This window comes from Anolis sagrei, chromosome 3, assembly GCF_037176765.1.
Source record: "Anolis sagrei isolate rAnoSag1 chromosome 3, rAnoSag1.mat, whole genome shotgun sequence".
NCBI classification, from domain to species: Eukaryota; Metazoa; Chordata; class Lepidosauria; order Squamata; family Dactyloidae; genus Anolis; species Anolis sagrei.
Window position 1 is genome coordinate 74,531,407 of NC_090023.1, and position 16,746 is coordinate 74,548,152.

Below are 16,746 nucleotides of genomic sequence, written 5' to 3' on the forward strand. Positions count from 1 at the left end.
GCAGCAAGCTCCAAAGAGGATGCAGTTGCCTTCTTGGAAAGGATGTACGCATGCAAGGCATTGTTACTTTCCTATCAGTTTTCCTACAGCAAGCTTGCTTCCTAGCCTTTGACCTTCTTCTCTCCCTCTCCTCACAATTTACTGTCCAACTTGGTAATGTTTTTAAAAGTGCTTAAAGTCATTAACATTATATGGAAAAATCTAATTAGGCAAGGGATTTGTTGTTGTGTACCTTCAAGTCATTTCCAACTCATGGTGACTCTAAGGCATGTTAGAAGGGGCCTGACAATGTTTTCTTCCTGACACTGGGGGCCCTTCCAGATAGGCCCTATATCCTAGGATCTGATCCCAGGTTTTCTGTTTATCCCAGATTATCTGGTAGTACGGACTCATATAATCCAGTTTAAAGCAGAAAACTTGGGATCAGATCCTGGGATAGAGGGCCTGTCTGGAAGGGGCCTGAGAGCGCAGGATTTGTTCAAATCTTCCAGAAGGATTTCTATGGCTGAGTGGCTACTTGGACCCTTGTCTCCAACACCCAAATCATTGCACCATACTTGCTCCCAAGCAGGCATGTAGCCGGGGGGGGGGGGGGGGGGGGGCTTGAGGGGCTTCAGCCCCCCCCCCAAAATTCTCATGGTGGTTCGCGAAAAGGCCTTACTGGTGCATTATTTAAACTGTTATGTTTATTCATATCATGATCTGATCACCATACTCAATATATCCCATATGCATGGGGGTATTGGGGTAATGATACAAAAGGTTTGCTAGGCTAGACCCTCTTTCACTCAGACTCAGCCCCCCCCCCCGAACCCCTCCTGAAAAAAGTTCAGTCCCGTCCCTGTCCCCCCCCCCCCCCCCCCCGAAATGAAATCCTGGCTACGGGCCTGCTCCCAAGACAAAAGAAAGCAGGACAAGAAAGAATAGACCAAGTCCTGCACAGATTTGCAAGCACCACATTTTGCAGTGTACAAAACGGCATGAGACAGATTTTAGATTCCACGCTTAAATAAAGAAAAAAATAAGAATCTTAATCATTCCCAAAGGGGGAAGGAAACCATTGATTTCAAGGGCATTTGCATTAATGGAATGTATCTGGATACTTCCTCAGAGATAAGCAAGCCCACTTCCCACATAAAACAGGAATGCACTGTTTATTAATGTGAGGTATTGCAAGCCTGGGGTCAAAAGGAGAATGCTTTTCATAAGAGGAAAAAAATATATCCAGGCTTGCAGTGGGTTAAACCCTTAAAAGGTTGACGGTTCGAATCTGGGAAGCAGGTGAGCTCCTGTCTGTCAGCTCCAGCTTCCCATGCGAGGATATGAGAGGAGCCTCTCACAGGATGGCAAAACATCCCAGCGTCCCCTGAGCAATGTCCTTGCAGACAGCCCATTCTCTCACACCAGAAGCAACTAGCAGTTTCTCAAGTCGCTCCTGACATGAAAAAAAAAGTCCCAACCAAGACAACCCACTGCATTTGCAGAGTCGAGCTGTCTTAATTACTCTGCTGTCTGGGTGCATCTGGACTGCAGAATTAATGCAGCTTGACACCACTTTATTTGCCAGGTCTCAATGTTTTGGAATCATTTGATGAAGCACCAGCACCCTTTGGCAGAGACTGCAAAAGACATAAAAGAGCGACTGCCAGAACAGCAAAGTAATGAGCTCTGGCAGTTAAAGTGGGGTCAAACTGCATTTGGGCCTCCTGGTGCTGCAGCAGATTAAATTGCTGAAGGTTGGTGGTTTGAATCCAGCAAGAAGGTGAGTAGATCAATAGGTACTGTGTCTGCAGGAAGGTAATGGTGCTCCATGCAGTCATGCCGACCACATGACCTAGGAGGTGTCTACGGACAACGCTGGCTTTTCAGCTTAGAAATTGAGATGAGTATCACCCCCCAGAGTCAGATTCGATTAGACATAATGTCAGGGGAAACCTTTACCTTTAAAACTGCATTTAGTCTAGATAGGCTCTTGGTCTGCAGTCTTAATAAGCATTTGACTGTAGAATGGGCACACTTTGACATTACTTGAAGTGCCAGGGCTCAGTGCTATGGAAGCATGAAAGTGGCAGCTTGGTGAGGAGAGGACAGCACTCTTGGGCAGACAAGGGCAAAGGCCCTGTCAAATCAAAACTCCTTTGCTTCCATAGCCTTGAGCCCTGGCAGTTAAAGTGGTCTCAAACTGCATTAATACTACAGTCTTACTCTGGACCAGACTCTCTCCTAGGAAGTGCGACTGACTTCTAAAGGGAGCTTGTTTGCTGTAGAATGAATGCAGTTAGATACCACTTTAACTGGGGGTAGCTGCAAGTTTTCCAGGCTGTATGGCCATGTTCCAAGAGCATTCTCTTCTGACATTTCACCCACATCTATGGCAGGCATCCTCAGAGGTTGTGAGGTTTGCTGGAAACAAGGCAAGTGGGAAAAGTATTGTTGAAGGCTTTCATTAATGGCTGGAATCACTGGGTTGTTGTGAGTTTCCCGGGCTGTATGGCCATGTTCCAGAAGCATTTTTTCCTGACATTTCACCCACACCTATGGCAGAAGTTGTGAGGTTTGTTGGAAACAAGACAAGTGGGAAATGTATTGTCGAAGGCGTTCATGGCTGGAATCACTGGGTTGTTGTGAGTTTCCCGGGCTGTATAGCCACATTCCAGAAGCATTATCTCCTAACATTTCACCCACATCTATGGCAGGCATCCTCAGAGGTTGTGAGGTTTGTTGGAAACAAGACAAGTGGGAAATGTATTGTCAAAGGCTTTCATTCATGACTGAAATCTTTGGGTTGTGAGTTTTCCGGGCTGTATGGCCATGTTCCAGAAGCATTATTTCCTGATTTTTCACCCACATCTATGGCAGGCATCCTCAGAGGTTGTGAGGTTTGTTGGGAACAAGGCAACAGGGAAATGTATCATTGAAGGCTTTCATGGCCAGAATCACTGGGTTGTTGTGAGCTTTCCTGGCTGCATGACCATGTTCCAGAAGCATTCTTTCCTGACGTTTCACGCACATCTATGGCAGGCCTCCTCAGAGATTGTGAGGTCTATTGGAAACTAGGAAAATGGGGTTTATATATCTGTGGAATAATGTCCAGGATGGGAGAAAGAACTCTTGTCTGTTCGAGGTAGGTGTGAATGTTTCAATTGGCCAAGTGGGGTTTATGCCGCTGTGACTCTTATGGAATCGTGGGGGTGACACTTCTACAAGGCCTTTTGCCTTCTCTGCCTTGGAGGGCTGGTCAAACCACACTCGTTCTGCAATGTAGAAGCACTCAAACGCGCAGGGAGCACCCCCAGAGCACCCCAGCCCCGCTCCCCCCCCCCCCTAAAGAGACCCACCTGTGCTCGGCTGGCATATCTCCGGGCTTCCTCGTTGAGGGCGGCAACCCAGGCTCTGTGCCACTCGCCCTTCCAAGTGTCCAGGGCCAGGAGCCAGGCGAAGAAGGAGTCCTCCGAGCCGCCTCGCAGGGGTCCAGGAGGCAGGAGCAGCGGCGGCGCCTTCTCTTCCTCCTCCTCCTCGCTTCCTCCTCTTCCTCCTGCTTCTCTCCGCAGAGCTCTCAGGCCATACTGCACCAGGTAGAGGAGCAGGACGGCCAGCGCGGCCGTAAACAAGGAGAGCAGCGAGAGGCGCTGGAGCTCACCCAGCCAAGCCATGACTGACCATCCTTGGGGCCGCAGAGCCAGCTCCCTCCCCTCCGCCTCCGCCGCCTCCTCCTCCTCCTTTCAAGGCATTTGCGACGGATAATCCTGCCCTTCAGCTGGGAGATGGCGGCGGCGGCGAAAGGGCTCCAGAAGGACACCCACTCCTCGCCTCCTCCCGAAGGAAGGGCTGCCTGGCTGCGCTTGGGGAAAGGAGAGCCGCGGAGTTTCTCCGGGACCCGGCAGAGCCGCCTCCTCGCCCGCTTTGCTCCAGCTCCCAGCCCAGAAGAGGAAGGAGGGGAGCCAGTCGAGGGAGGCGGGCTCCTCCTGGCACGCTTTCCTGGAAAGGGGCCCGACAAGGAATGCCGCCTCCGGCTCCACGCCGCCGCGCCCCCTCGCACCGCTCAGGCCCGGCCCAAGGAAGGAGGGAGGGAGGGAGGCAGGGAGGGAAGGAGGGAAGGAGGGAGCAATGCGCCCCGGCACCGCTTCCACGCCTCTGGCGCTCACACCTCCCCAGGGCGCGGGTCGGCGCTTCTCAACCTTCTGTATCACGGCCAAGGGGCAACAGTTATTTATTTCGTATCAAAACCGTTGCATACATAAGTATAAAACCGATAAAAATAGAAGTAGAGCAGGTGGCTAAATATCTTTTGACCAAAAACGGGCAACAGCAACAGCATTGTCTGTAGCCTCCAACACTTCTTCCTCTGTACATGAGGCAGGGCATAGTGGACAAGCATACAGATGCGGAGTTGTCTGTTCCGCTCCACAGTCGCACAAGGTGAAGGGTTCTTTTAGGTAGTGCCATTTTGCCAGGTTGTCTTTTGATCTGCCCACTCCACTTCCGAGTCTGTTCAGGAACTTCCAAGTTGCCCATTCTTGGTTTGCCCCTGGAGGAAGACCCTCGCGGGGGGGGGGGCATCCAGTTGGGATTTCCTACTTTAGCTGCCCAGAGGGATACCCTTGCTGTTGCTGAAGGGATGCCAAGAGGAGTGGTAGTTCTCATGAAGCTTTTCCTGGATTTGATTCTACTGGGAGGAGGCTGGTAGCCGTGTAGTGGATGGCTTTCACAGTGTTCAACCTTGATTCTCTCACATTTAGCAGCAACTTCCCATCACACATGGGGGGGGGGGGGCAATACCAGCTAGCTTGTAGAGTTTATAAACAGATGTAGGTTTAAGACATCCTGTGATTATTCTGCATGTTTCATTCAATGCTATGTTCACCTGCTTTGCATGGGCGGACCTATGCCAAACAGGGCAGGCATACTCTGCAGTTGAGTAAGACAAGGCCAGGGCTGGTGTTCTTACTAATTTTGGGTCTGCACCCCATGTGCTGCCAGTAAGTTTTCGCAGGATGTTACTGCATGCAGCTACTTTGTGCTTGGTGTTCAAGCAGTGTTTTCTATATGCTAGTGTTCGATCTAAGTTGACACCGAGATATTTAGGATGGAAACAATGTCCAAGCTCTTGACCTTCCCAGGTGATTTTCAATTTCTTGTTGGCTTCACTGTTGTGTAGATGGAAAGCACAAACTTGTGTCTCGACAGGATTAGCCTCCAGCTGGTTATCTTTGTAATAGCTGGAGAGATCATTCAAGGCATTAGTAAGTTGGATTTCAACTGTTTCAAAGTCTTTTGCTTGTGTTGTTAGGCCAAGGTCATCAGCATATATAAAGCTCTTTGTGAGTGATGGTTGTGGCTGATCGTTAGTAAAGGTATTAAACAAGGTCGGTGCAAGAACGCTGCCTTGGGGCAAACCATTCTTTTGCATTCTCCATCTACTTTTCCTGCCTTGAAACTCCACATAGAAGCTACGGTTTTCTAGGAGAGTCTGGATAGTTTTTGTAAAATCATAGTCTCAGGTAATATGGTAGACTTTCTGCAGCATTTTCTTATGTTGCACCATGTCATAGGCTGCTGTAAGGTCAACAAAAAACTGTTCCAGTAATGCAACCTTTCTCATATCCTTCCTCAACATGCCCAGTCAGATTACGAATTTGGACTGTAGCAACAGTAAGAACTGACCATGGAACAACAGACTGGTTCAAGAATGGGAAAGGCTTACGGCTGGGTTGTATACTCTCACCCAACCTATTCAAGTTGTATGCAGAACACATCATGCAACGTGCGAAGCTTGACCAATGCAAGGCTGAAGTCAAAATTGCTGGAAGAAACATTAACAACTTAGTGTTGGTGCATAGGCACTTATGATGGTTGCCTGTCGGTTTTTGGCAAGTTCCATTCAGAGGGTTGAGAGTCGTTCATTGATGCCAGTGGGTGCTTCGGTCAGATGCTTCACCAGATCATTTCTGATAGCAACGCCAGTTCCGTGCATTCTTCAGTCTCCTTTTTTTTCTTTCAGCTGTCCCTCTCCTGCTCCCCAGTTCTCCCAAAATGCTGCTATGTCGATGTTAAAGCGTCCCAGCTCCCTTGCAATGATGGTAGTTCTGCGTTTGAGGCGTTCACTGTCAGTGTTGTCCATCAGTGTCCATACGTTCCATGTTCTGAAGTTCATTTTTCTTTTTTGACCTCAGGGTGGTGACCCCACTGGATGCGGCAGTCCACTCAGGGGTAAGAGAGGCAGACTATGCTTAGGGTACCTTTTCTAGCCCCTTCCCCATGTGGGGTGAGCAGAGTGGATCCTAGAAAGGGCTGCTCAGTCATGGATACAATTGCTGAACTACTCAACTGCCTCAGACCTTGAGGTAGAACGATTGAGTCCGTATCCACCGCCCATGTGCCAGTCTGTGACTAGGGGCTTCCAGATTTCACAGTCCTGCCCCTGTTGCTGCTGCCCCCAGATTTCACAGTCCTGCCCCCGCTGATCACCATGGGACTTTTGTTGGTTTGTTTTTATTTTTCTTGGAAGACGCCTGTGTGTGAGTTTTTTTAATGTGTGGAGGTCAGTGCACAGCTGATCAACACACAGTCTTCACAGAGTGAGGTTCCACTGGTGGTGTAGTTAACACGATGAGCATGGCTTCTCAATCTATTGCAGCCTTCTTCTGCCTTCACAGCTGTTGTAACATGTACCATGTTATCCTCTGCCTGCTCCGCCAGTGGCCAATCTTGATAAAATAGTGAAGAGTAAAGACATCACAATGGCAATGAAAATCTGCATAGTCAAAGCAATGATATTCCCTGTAGTAAGCTATGGGTGTGAGAGCTGGACCATAAGGAAGGCTGAGTGAAGGAAGATAGATGCTTTTGAACTGTGGTGCTGGAGGAGAGTTCTGAGAGTGCCTTGGACCATGAGAACATCCAACCAGTCCATACTTCAGGAAATAAAGCCCGACTGCTCATTGGAGGGAAGGATATTAGAAGCAAAAATGAAGTACTTTCGCCACAACATGAGAAGACAGGAAAGCTTGGAGGAGACAATTATGCTGGGGAAAATGGAAGGAAAAACAAAGAAGGGGCCGGTCAAGGGCAAGATGGATGGATGGTATCCTCGAAGTGATTGGCTTGACTTTGAAGGAGCTGGGGGTGGTGACGGCCAACAGGGTGCTCTGGCGTGGGCTGGTCCATGAGGTAATGAAGAGTCGGAAGTGACTGAACGAATAAACAACAGACTCAACCTTCCTGATGCCGCGATCCCTTAATACAGTTCCTCATGTTGTGGTGACCCCAACCATATTTATTATACCGCATATTTCAGCCAGACAGGCGACTCTATGCGGTTTACATGGTACAAATTATTAACAGCGTTAGTGCAATTAAAACGCAACAAGTGCGACAAACAGGATCAACAACATCAACCCACAACAGTTAACAAAACAGAACAGGACAGTCAACACACACAACGTAACGCCTCAGTGAAATCAGATCCATTCTCATAATCCTTGTGCCATTCCTATGTTCCATTTACCGTCTTCCTTGATTGATTGCACTGTTCAACCAAACGCCTGTTCATAAAGCCAGGTCTTAACCTTTTTCCGAAACGCCAGCAACGAAGGTGCCTGTCTGATGTCTGCCGGCAAGGCATTCCATAGCCGAGGGGCCACCACTGAGAAGGCCCTGTCTCTCGTCCCCGCCAAGCGCGCCTGTGACGCAGGCGGGACTGAGAGCAGGGCCTCCCCAGACGATCTTAATGTCCTAGCCGGTTCATAGATGGAGATGCGTTCGGAGAGGTAAGTGGGGCCAGAACCGTTTAGGGCTTTATAGGCTAAAGCCAGCACCTTGAATTGTGCTCGGTAGCAAATTGGCAGCCAGTGGAGCTGGCTCAACAGAGGAGTGGTATGCTCCCTGAGTGCCGCTCCTGTTAGCAACCTGGCTGCCGAGCGCTGGACCATCTGAAGCTTCCGGGCAGTCTTCAAGGGCAACCCCACGTAGAGCGCCATAACATTATTTTTGTTGCTACTTCACAACTGTAATTTTGCAACTGTTATGAATTGTCATGTAAATATCTGATATGCAGGATGTATTTTCATTCGCTGGACCACATTTGGCACAAATACCCCATGCACCTAAATTTGAGCACTGGTGGTGTTCAGGGGAATTGATTTTGTCATTTGGGAGTTTTAGTTGCTGGGATTTATAGTTCACCTACAATCAAAGACCATTTGGAACTCCAATTTTGGCACACAGAACTCCCACAACGAACAGAAAATACTGGAAGGGTTTGATGGGCATTGACCTTGCATTTTGGTGTTGTAGTTCACCTACATCTAGAGAGCATTGTGGACTCAAACAATGATAGATCTGGACTAAACTTGGCACAAATATTCAATATGCCCAAAGGGGAACACTGGTAGAGTTTGGGCAAACTAGACCTTGACATTTGGGAGTTGAAATTGCTGGGATTTATAGTTTGCCTACAGTCAAAGAGCATTCTGAATTCCACCAATGATGGAGTTGAACCTAAATTCACTTGTGTACATCTGCTTACCCTATAAGCAGCTGTTAACCATAAAAAGGGAAAAACCACAGCAGACATTGGCTTACATGTTACAGAAATTCATACATAGTGAAGAGGATGCCTCTAATGTTCATTGTACAGGCATAGCTCGGATAACAAGAGCCTATGAAAATGAAGTGCTATTTTTTTTTAAATGAAGCCTTTTTATGCCTGCTCTATTCCCTGGCCCTCAGCCCCTTTGCCTTCTATTTAGATAGACTTTTAAAAGCTGTGTTGGCATTGAGATGATGGTGAAAGTGAAGAAACATACTGTCAGTGTCAGATTGTAGCAAAACCATAAATATGAGCTGGGAAACAAATGAGATTCTAACCTTGCTGATCCTGCTTTGGCTGCAATTGGCAAGGTATGGAATTTGTTTCTGTAAAGGTATAAACAGTTTTTAAAAATCAGATAAGCCTGCCTCACCGGCTATACCCGGTCTGTTGTTTGTTTTTTGTTTGTTTTTTTTTTAAAAGATCAACCTATATAAGAAAACTGAAGACAGGTGAAAATAAAATAAATAATTTTTGGATGCAATTTGGAATGTTACAAGGTTCAAAGCACTTCTAGTGGCTTATCCAAGTCTTAGGTCCCTTCCAACTCAGCCATATAACCCGGAATATCAAGGCAGGAAATCCCACAATATCTGCTTTGAACTGGGTTATCTGAGTCCACACTGCCATATGTCCCTTTTCGAAGCAGGAAATGTGGGATTTTATTCATCTGTGTGGAAGGGGCCTTAGTTGACCTTCCTCGTGGATTTTTTTCCAGTTTTGAATTACATCTATATTGAAACATATTGAACTTTTGTGGGTGTTGTAGGAACCTAGCTTTACTATTACCAACGTTTTTGTGGAAGGAATCATGCCCCGGAAGCTTCATTAAATGAGGCACAGTATACCTTTGTAATATTCTCTATAATATTCTCACCCACAGAGGTCAGCCCAATCATGTTTTTTTTTACATTAATTACATTATTATTATTATTATTATTATTATTATTATCATAACTTTATTTGTACCCCACTAGCATCTCCCACAGGACTCGATGCGGCTTACATAGGCCAAGGCCTCAAAACACAATACAACAGTACAATACCTTGAGCAAATTAAAAGCAGTTAAGCAGAAATAAACAACAGCAATAACAATACATCAAGACATCAAGACAATATAAAACTGAGCCAGGCCAGAGTAATGGGTACAAGATTAAAAGTGCTGATGTGGCAGGAGGTATGTAGGATTATAAAGTAAGTGCAGTGTGCGGTGTACAGTGATCTTAGTTCTACTAAAGTGCTTCTAGGACTTGGTATTGGGGGTTCCTAATCTGAAAAGGCACATCGGAATAGCCAGGTCTTCAAGTTCTTTCTGAAGACTGCCAGCGAAGGGGCCTGTCTAAGATCTTTCAGGAGAGCGTTCCAGAGTCGGGGGGCCACCACAGAAAAGGCCCTGTCTCGAGTTCCCACCAAGTGTGCCTGCGACGTGGGCGGGATCACGAGCAGGGCCTCCCCAGATGACCGGAGTGAGCGTGTGGGTTCATAGACGGAGATGCGATCACGTAGGTAGGGTGGTCCCAAACCATTCAGGGCTTTGCAGGTAAGCACCTGCACCTTGAATTGGGCTCGGAAGATAAACGGCAGCCAGTGGAGCTCCTTAAACAGGAGGGTTGACCTCTCTCTGTAATGAGCCCCGGTTAACATCCTGGCTGCTGCCCGTTGGACCAGTTGGAATTTCCGAGCAGTTTTCAAGGGCAGCCCTATGTAGAGCGCGTTGCAGTAGTCCAATCTAGAGGTGACCAAGGCATGGACCACCCCGGCCAGATCAGCCTTCGCGAGGTACAGTCGCAGCTGGCGCACAAGTCTCAATTGTGCAAAAGCCCTCCCGGACACCGCCGACGCCTGAGCCTCAAGCGTGAGCGATGACTCCAAGAGGACTCCCAAACTGCGGACCTGTGGCTTCAAGGGGAGTGTAACCCCGTCCAACACAGGTTGCCACCCTATACCCCGATCCAGTTTGCGATCGACCAGGAGGACCTCTGTCTTGTTGGGATTGATCTTCAGCTTGTTCTTTCTCATCCAGATAGACACAGCGGCCAGGCACTCATCCAGCACCCAAGAGGCCTCCTTGAAGTCAGGTGGAAAAGAGTAGTAGAGTTGTGTGTCATCTGCGTAGAGATGACATCCAACTCCAAAACTCCGGATGACCTCTCCCAGCGGTTTCATGTAGATTTTAAAAAGCATGGGAGACAGAATAGAGCCTTGCGGGACCCCACAGGTCAAAAGCCAGGGATCCGAGCAGGCGTCTCCCAGTTTCACCATCTGGGTTCGTCCCTCCAGGAAGGACCAGAGCCACGACAGAACTGTGCCCCCGAGACCCATCTCAGAGAGAGGACCCAGAAGGATATCATGAACGATGGTATCGAAAGCCGCTGAGATGTCCAAGAGAACCAGCAGAGTCACACTCCCCCTGTCCAGCTCTCTATGGAGGTCATCCACCAAGGCGACCAAGGCTGTCTCGGTGCCGTGACCAGGCCTGAAACCAGACTGTGACTGATCTAGGTAGTTGATGTCATCTAAAAAGCCCTGGAGCTGGGAGGCGACCACCCGCTCTAGCACCTTACCCAAAAAAGGGAGGTTGGAGATCGGCCTATAATTGTTCAGCACTGTGGAGTCAAGGGAAGCCTTTTTGAGGAGTGGACGAAGCACAGCCTGTTTCAGATTAGATGGAAAAATCCCTTGCTCCAACAATGCGTTAATGATCAACACAAACCAATCAACCAACCCCTCCCTGGCCGATTTAATGAGCCAAGATGGGCAAGGGTCTAGAGTCGAAGTGGTCGCCCTCACAGCCCCAAGGATCTCTTCCACGGTCTCAGGAAGAACAAGCCTAAAAGAATCCCACAAAATTGGACAAGCAGGTGCCTCAATCACCTCTTCTGGCACTGTGATGAAATTGGAGTCGAGCTCAAGGCTTATCTGAGCAACTTTGCCTGCAAAATGGTGTGCGAAATCGCAACACCAAGTTGCTGGGTTGTCAAAGGTCTCCTCCACCACAGGTGCTTGAACCAGTATCACTTTTGTTGCTTGCTACTTTTTTGTTTAGATCAATGCTTGTGCATGTATTTTTCACCACTGCAGTTTTGCATTAATATTGCAACTTGTACTACAGTTCTGGAAGTAATCCTCCAAGAAATTAAGGGGCTTATGCCTGAGTAGATATATACCAATATATGTGTGTGCTGTCTCTCTCTCTCTCTCTCTCTATGCGTCTGTCTGTCTGTCTGTCTGTCTGTCTGTCTGTCTATCTATCTATCTATCAGTGTTTCTCATTCTGAGGGTTGGGACCCTTGGGGAGGGGGTCACAAAGGTGTTTCAGAGGGGTCGCCAAAGACCATCACAAAACACATATTTTAGATGGTCTTAGGAACCCCTTTGGCAGAGAAAGCTGAAGATCTCTCTACCTATCCTTCTCTTTTTTTCTCCCACCAAAAGCCCTCCTTCACTGTGATTGGCTGGCCTCTCAGCCAACCTCTCAGCTAAGGGGAGGGCTGTTTCTGAGACTCCAAGCGGGGAGGGGAGAGCAGGCATGCTTGGCACCATGGTGCGCATATGCAGGTGAGGGAGAGTGTGCGAAGCTGGAGGGAAGCTTGCACCTGTGAGTCCCTTCAAGGCATGGGGGTTCTGTGTGAGAAGTTTGGCCCAATTCTATTATTGGTGGGGTTCAGAATGCTCTTTGATTGTAGGCGAACTATAAATCCCAGCAACTACAACTCTCAAATGTCAAGGTCTATTTCCCTCAAAATCCACCAGTGTTCAAGTTCAGCATATTATTTGTGCCAAGTTTGACCCAGATCCATCATAGTCCATAGTGCTTTCTGGAAGTAGGTGAACTATAACTCCAAAACCCAAGGCCAATGCCCACCAAACCCTTCCAGTATTTTCTGTTGGTCATGTGAGTTCTGTGTGCTAAGTTTGGTGCAGATCCATCGTTGGTGGAGTTCAGAATGCTCTTTGATTGTAGGAAGGCTGAGAAACACTGATATGTTTATATCTTATATATATATAGTATTATACCTTATCTGGATTATGGAGAAATACTGTAGCATACTAGAGAAAATGAGGTTAATTCTTGTGACTTGGAGCCTTTCCACACAGCCCTATATTCCAGAATATCAAGGTAGAAAATCCCACATTATTTGAGTGTGGACTCAGATAACCCAGTTCAAAGCAGATATTGTGGGATTTTTCAGTCTTGATATTGTGGAATATAGGGCTGTGTGGAAGGGTCCTTGGTCTCTGTTGAAACACTTCATCATCCTGCGTTTGGCCCCATTCTGATAATATATGGAAGAAATACATAAATTCCATTTTTTACAGGATTCTCAATGGCGAGGGTGCTAAAAACTTACATATTTTCTGAACAAATCTAATGCATTATTTTGTGAGACTGTTGCAAATATTATCCTTGAGATTAGTAATTTTAAGTATGTTTTTTTCCATCTGTGAATACCTCTTGTTGCTGTGTTGTGATTTTGGGTGTTATATGTCAATAAAGGCTCTCTCTGTGTGTGGTTAGAGAAAATGAGCTAAAAGTCATGTTATATGCATCATAAACTCAAAAGGTTGCAGCCTCTCGCAGGACCCTTCATCTGCAGTGTAGGAATTATGTTGATTAAATTTGCAAAGTAATTTTAACAATTACAAAATGCAATCAATGTATGAAGTGCTCTGTTTAATTAGGTCTCTTCTCTCTCTGCATATAAGCAACACTGGTGAGATTGATTTTTTTTTACAGCTCTAGAAGTAATCTAAAGGATTTCTCATTTGAAAGTGTTCCCATCCTAAAATTGCACATGCTAGTTTTTAATATTCCCAATCACTACAATGCAAGTTTGTAATACTCTCTTTTTACCTGTGTTTTAGGCAGAGCACTTGAAAGAAGAACAGTGTTATAAACCAGCTAGTTTCCATTTGCCAGCTAGTGGGGTCATGGAATTGATACTGTACATCACTCCATGTCCAAGACGTTCCAAATAGTGACTATGTCTGTCTGTCTATCTATCTATCTATCTATCATCTATCTATTGGAGATTTTAATTGTTTTTTTTGTTAAATGTGCAAATTTAAAATATTTAATAAAAACAAAGAAAACTATCACTCCAAATCAAAAGATCTGGCAGTAGAGCATGAAAAGACTAGTAAGCGATCCACAGTTGCTCATTTTTGATAAGGTAGATACAATTGTGAGCAAGAGCCATGATGGGGAGAACTGTTCAGTACAGCCCACCAAAATCAAGGGTTTTCTAAGGCTCCTTCCACACAGCTGAATAAAACCCCAGGTTATCGGCTTTGAACTGGAATATATGGCAGTGTGGACTCAGATAACCCAGTTCAAAGCAGATATTTTGGGGCTTTCTGCCTTGATATTCTAGGTTATATGGCTGTGTGGAAGGGCCCTAAAAGAGATGGAACAATCACAAGAGTTTAAATATGGGAGGACATTGCTTTTTCAAAGAGGAATTCCTCCCTCTCCATGAAATTCTAATCCTTAGATTTCAAGCATTACAGTAAGACATTGAAAACCATTTTTACCTTGAACTCTTATATCCACTATGTTTGTAGTTTTCTAAAATCTTTGCACCTTTTTGATGTTGAAAGTGTATTTTAAATGTGCAATTGAAGTTTTATGATATTGCAATCTTAGCAATTTAGGGAGTGAAAGAAAATTTCATGCAGGTGACAGAATTATTTGGAATAGGGCTCTAATTCAGCCTTCCTGCATAGCTACAGTCCTTCACATCATCCTCACCAGTAAGGCTAATTATTTGAGATAATCGGAATTGTAGTGTAAAAGGCTGAAATCTGGTTTTGTGATAGAAGGAGTATCTTGAGAACCTATGCCATCACATTCAGATAGGAGATGTGGAGTGCACAAACATGCATCTGCACACGGATACACCCACATTGTCTGATAGTTTAATTATAGTTAATATAACTTAGTATGTGTGTGTCTGTCTGTTTTAAAGCTGAAATACTATGCATACTTATTTGGGAACAGAACTGATAGAAGTTCAAAGTAAACATTAAGATGTAAGCCTGCAAACTAGAACAAGTGACCTGAGAAAAAGTCAAATTGAACTGAATATAATACTGTGGGACATATTTCCACATTGACATGCAGAGGATTGGTTATATGTGATGTGCTTTGATGTATACTTTAAATAAGCATGACATTCAATTGATACACCTTGGGTCTTATATGTAAGAAGAGGAGTAACAGCAGCACATAATATATTAGAACTGCATATGAGAAGGAAATCACTCAAAAGAACAAGTTTATTTTACTCCACGTTTTCTTAATAAAGATCTAGTTAAAGAAAAAAATACAGTAGAAAAGTAATTACAAAGCAGCAACATTACAAGAAGAGTTCTGAAACTATGAATTCATTCCTAAAAAGTTACATTCCTACTTAAAATTGAACAAATACGTATTAAACCAGTATGTAATGTATACAAGATATACATAATTATAAAAATGTTTTTCTTCAATTTGTCTTATATGCTTTTAGTGTAATATCAAAAGCAACTTGAATGCAATTCTACAACTCTTATCATATGCTGGTGATGACTACACCACATGGCTTTTCAATTGAGATCCCCTCCACAAAAATCAGACCTTTTGTTAATTTTGTTTTGAGACATATTTATCTAGATATTAAAAGTTGACGTTTGTTTGTAAAAAGAGAACAATCAGCAGTTCAGTCACATGAAAGGAAACAGTGTGTATAATCAATCATCTTAAGTGCAATGAAAATCAAAACACAGCAAAACAAAAACACAATGGAGACCACACTATTAAGATTGAAGGCTTGTTAAAATTTGTAAGTATCCCCAACTACATGCATCTATTAAAGCTGTTATTTGAAGCACATTTATTCAGAGTTTTGAAATAAATGGCTCTTTTAAAACAGATGTTATCACCATAAGAGCATTATGTTTAAAAACCCATTTTTTTGGATACTGAACAGAACACTCATTGAGTACTTATCTTGATAGTGTCCCTTTATAGTAAGCTGGGAAAAGAGGATCTTCATGTATTGTTGGACTGGAATTCCCATTCTCACTTGTACATCAAACAATGATGAATGATGGGCACTGTAGTCCAAGCACATGACATCCTATAGAATCCTGGGATTTGCAATTTATGGAGGGGTATTTAGAATCCTCTCACGTGAATTGTGTCTCATCAGACTACAAACTCTATTACTCCATAGGACATTACCATGATGTTGTGAGTGGAATCACAGTGATATAATTATGTAGTATTGAAAGGGCTCCAAGAGGGACATGTTTGTCATCCCTGCTCTAGAGGGGAGTTAAATCATGATATGGATTAAAAGTAGTATGACACAATAATGCCCCTATAGTTGCAGAAAAAAATCACATCTATATATTAGGCTTGGGCAGTTTCGTTCGTTAATTTCGTAATTCGTTATTAATTCATATTTAAATTAGCTTACGATCCAATATTGAGCCATGCAGGACTACTGTGAGGAGTAATTAAAAATCGAAACAATTTTTCCAATTTATTTCGTATTGTTTCGTAATTGTTTTGTAATTATTTCCGTATGTCTGGTGCAAGTTTTATAGTTGTTGTTTGTTTTATCAGTGATAAAAAATAAATTATCACACCAACAGTCAACAACAGAGGGAGAGGGAAGCTTCAGAAGTTCCCCCTGTCCCATTTGGAGGGTTTTTTAGCATATTGCGCAATCACGTCCGCCATTAATGAATCGATTCGTAATTTTACGAAATTTAGTATATTTCTAACTTTTTTAAAGGAAAATTTCGGAATTCTTTAAAAAAACGAAACGCAAGCCCCCCCCTAAAAACGAAACGAGTTTAGAACCAAATTTTTCCGTAGTTACCCAAGCCTACTATATATATGGTTTAATACTGATGAACTAATTGCTACTGCAGCTAATGATAATATACTTGGATATTATCCTAATATTGATATAAAATGTATAAACAATTTACCCAAAAACTATAGGCACATGCGAGGGGATTAATTTTTTTTTAGATCACTGAAGGAAAAATAGCAATGGCATAATTACTAATAACACCACATTTTCCCTCTTGCTGTTGTGTGCTTTTAAGTCATTTCCAACTTATCCTAAAGTGAAAGCTATCATAGGGATTTCTTGGCAAG

General features: G+C 44.6%; 1 protein-coding gene across 1 annotated transcript in view; it reads right to left on the reverse strand.

Annotated features, from left to right (window-relative positions):
• Positions 1–4,055, reverse strand: part of C2CD2 (C2 calcium dependent domain containing 2) — a 48,069-nt gene extending 44,014 nt beyond the window's left edge. The window contains exon 1 of the mRNA XM_060770292.2: positions 3,339–4,055. Within this exon, the coding sequence (XP_060626275.2) occupies positions 3,339–3,653 (315 nt within the window). The 5' untranslated portion in view covers positions 3,654–4,055. The remainder of the gene's footprint in view (positions 1–3,338) is intronic.
• Between the last annotated feature and the right edge of the window lie 12,691 nt (positions 4,056–16,746).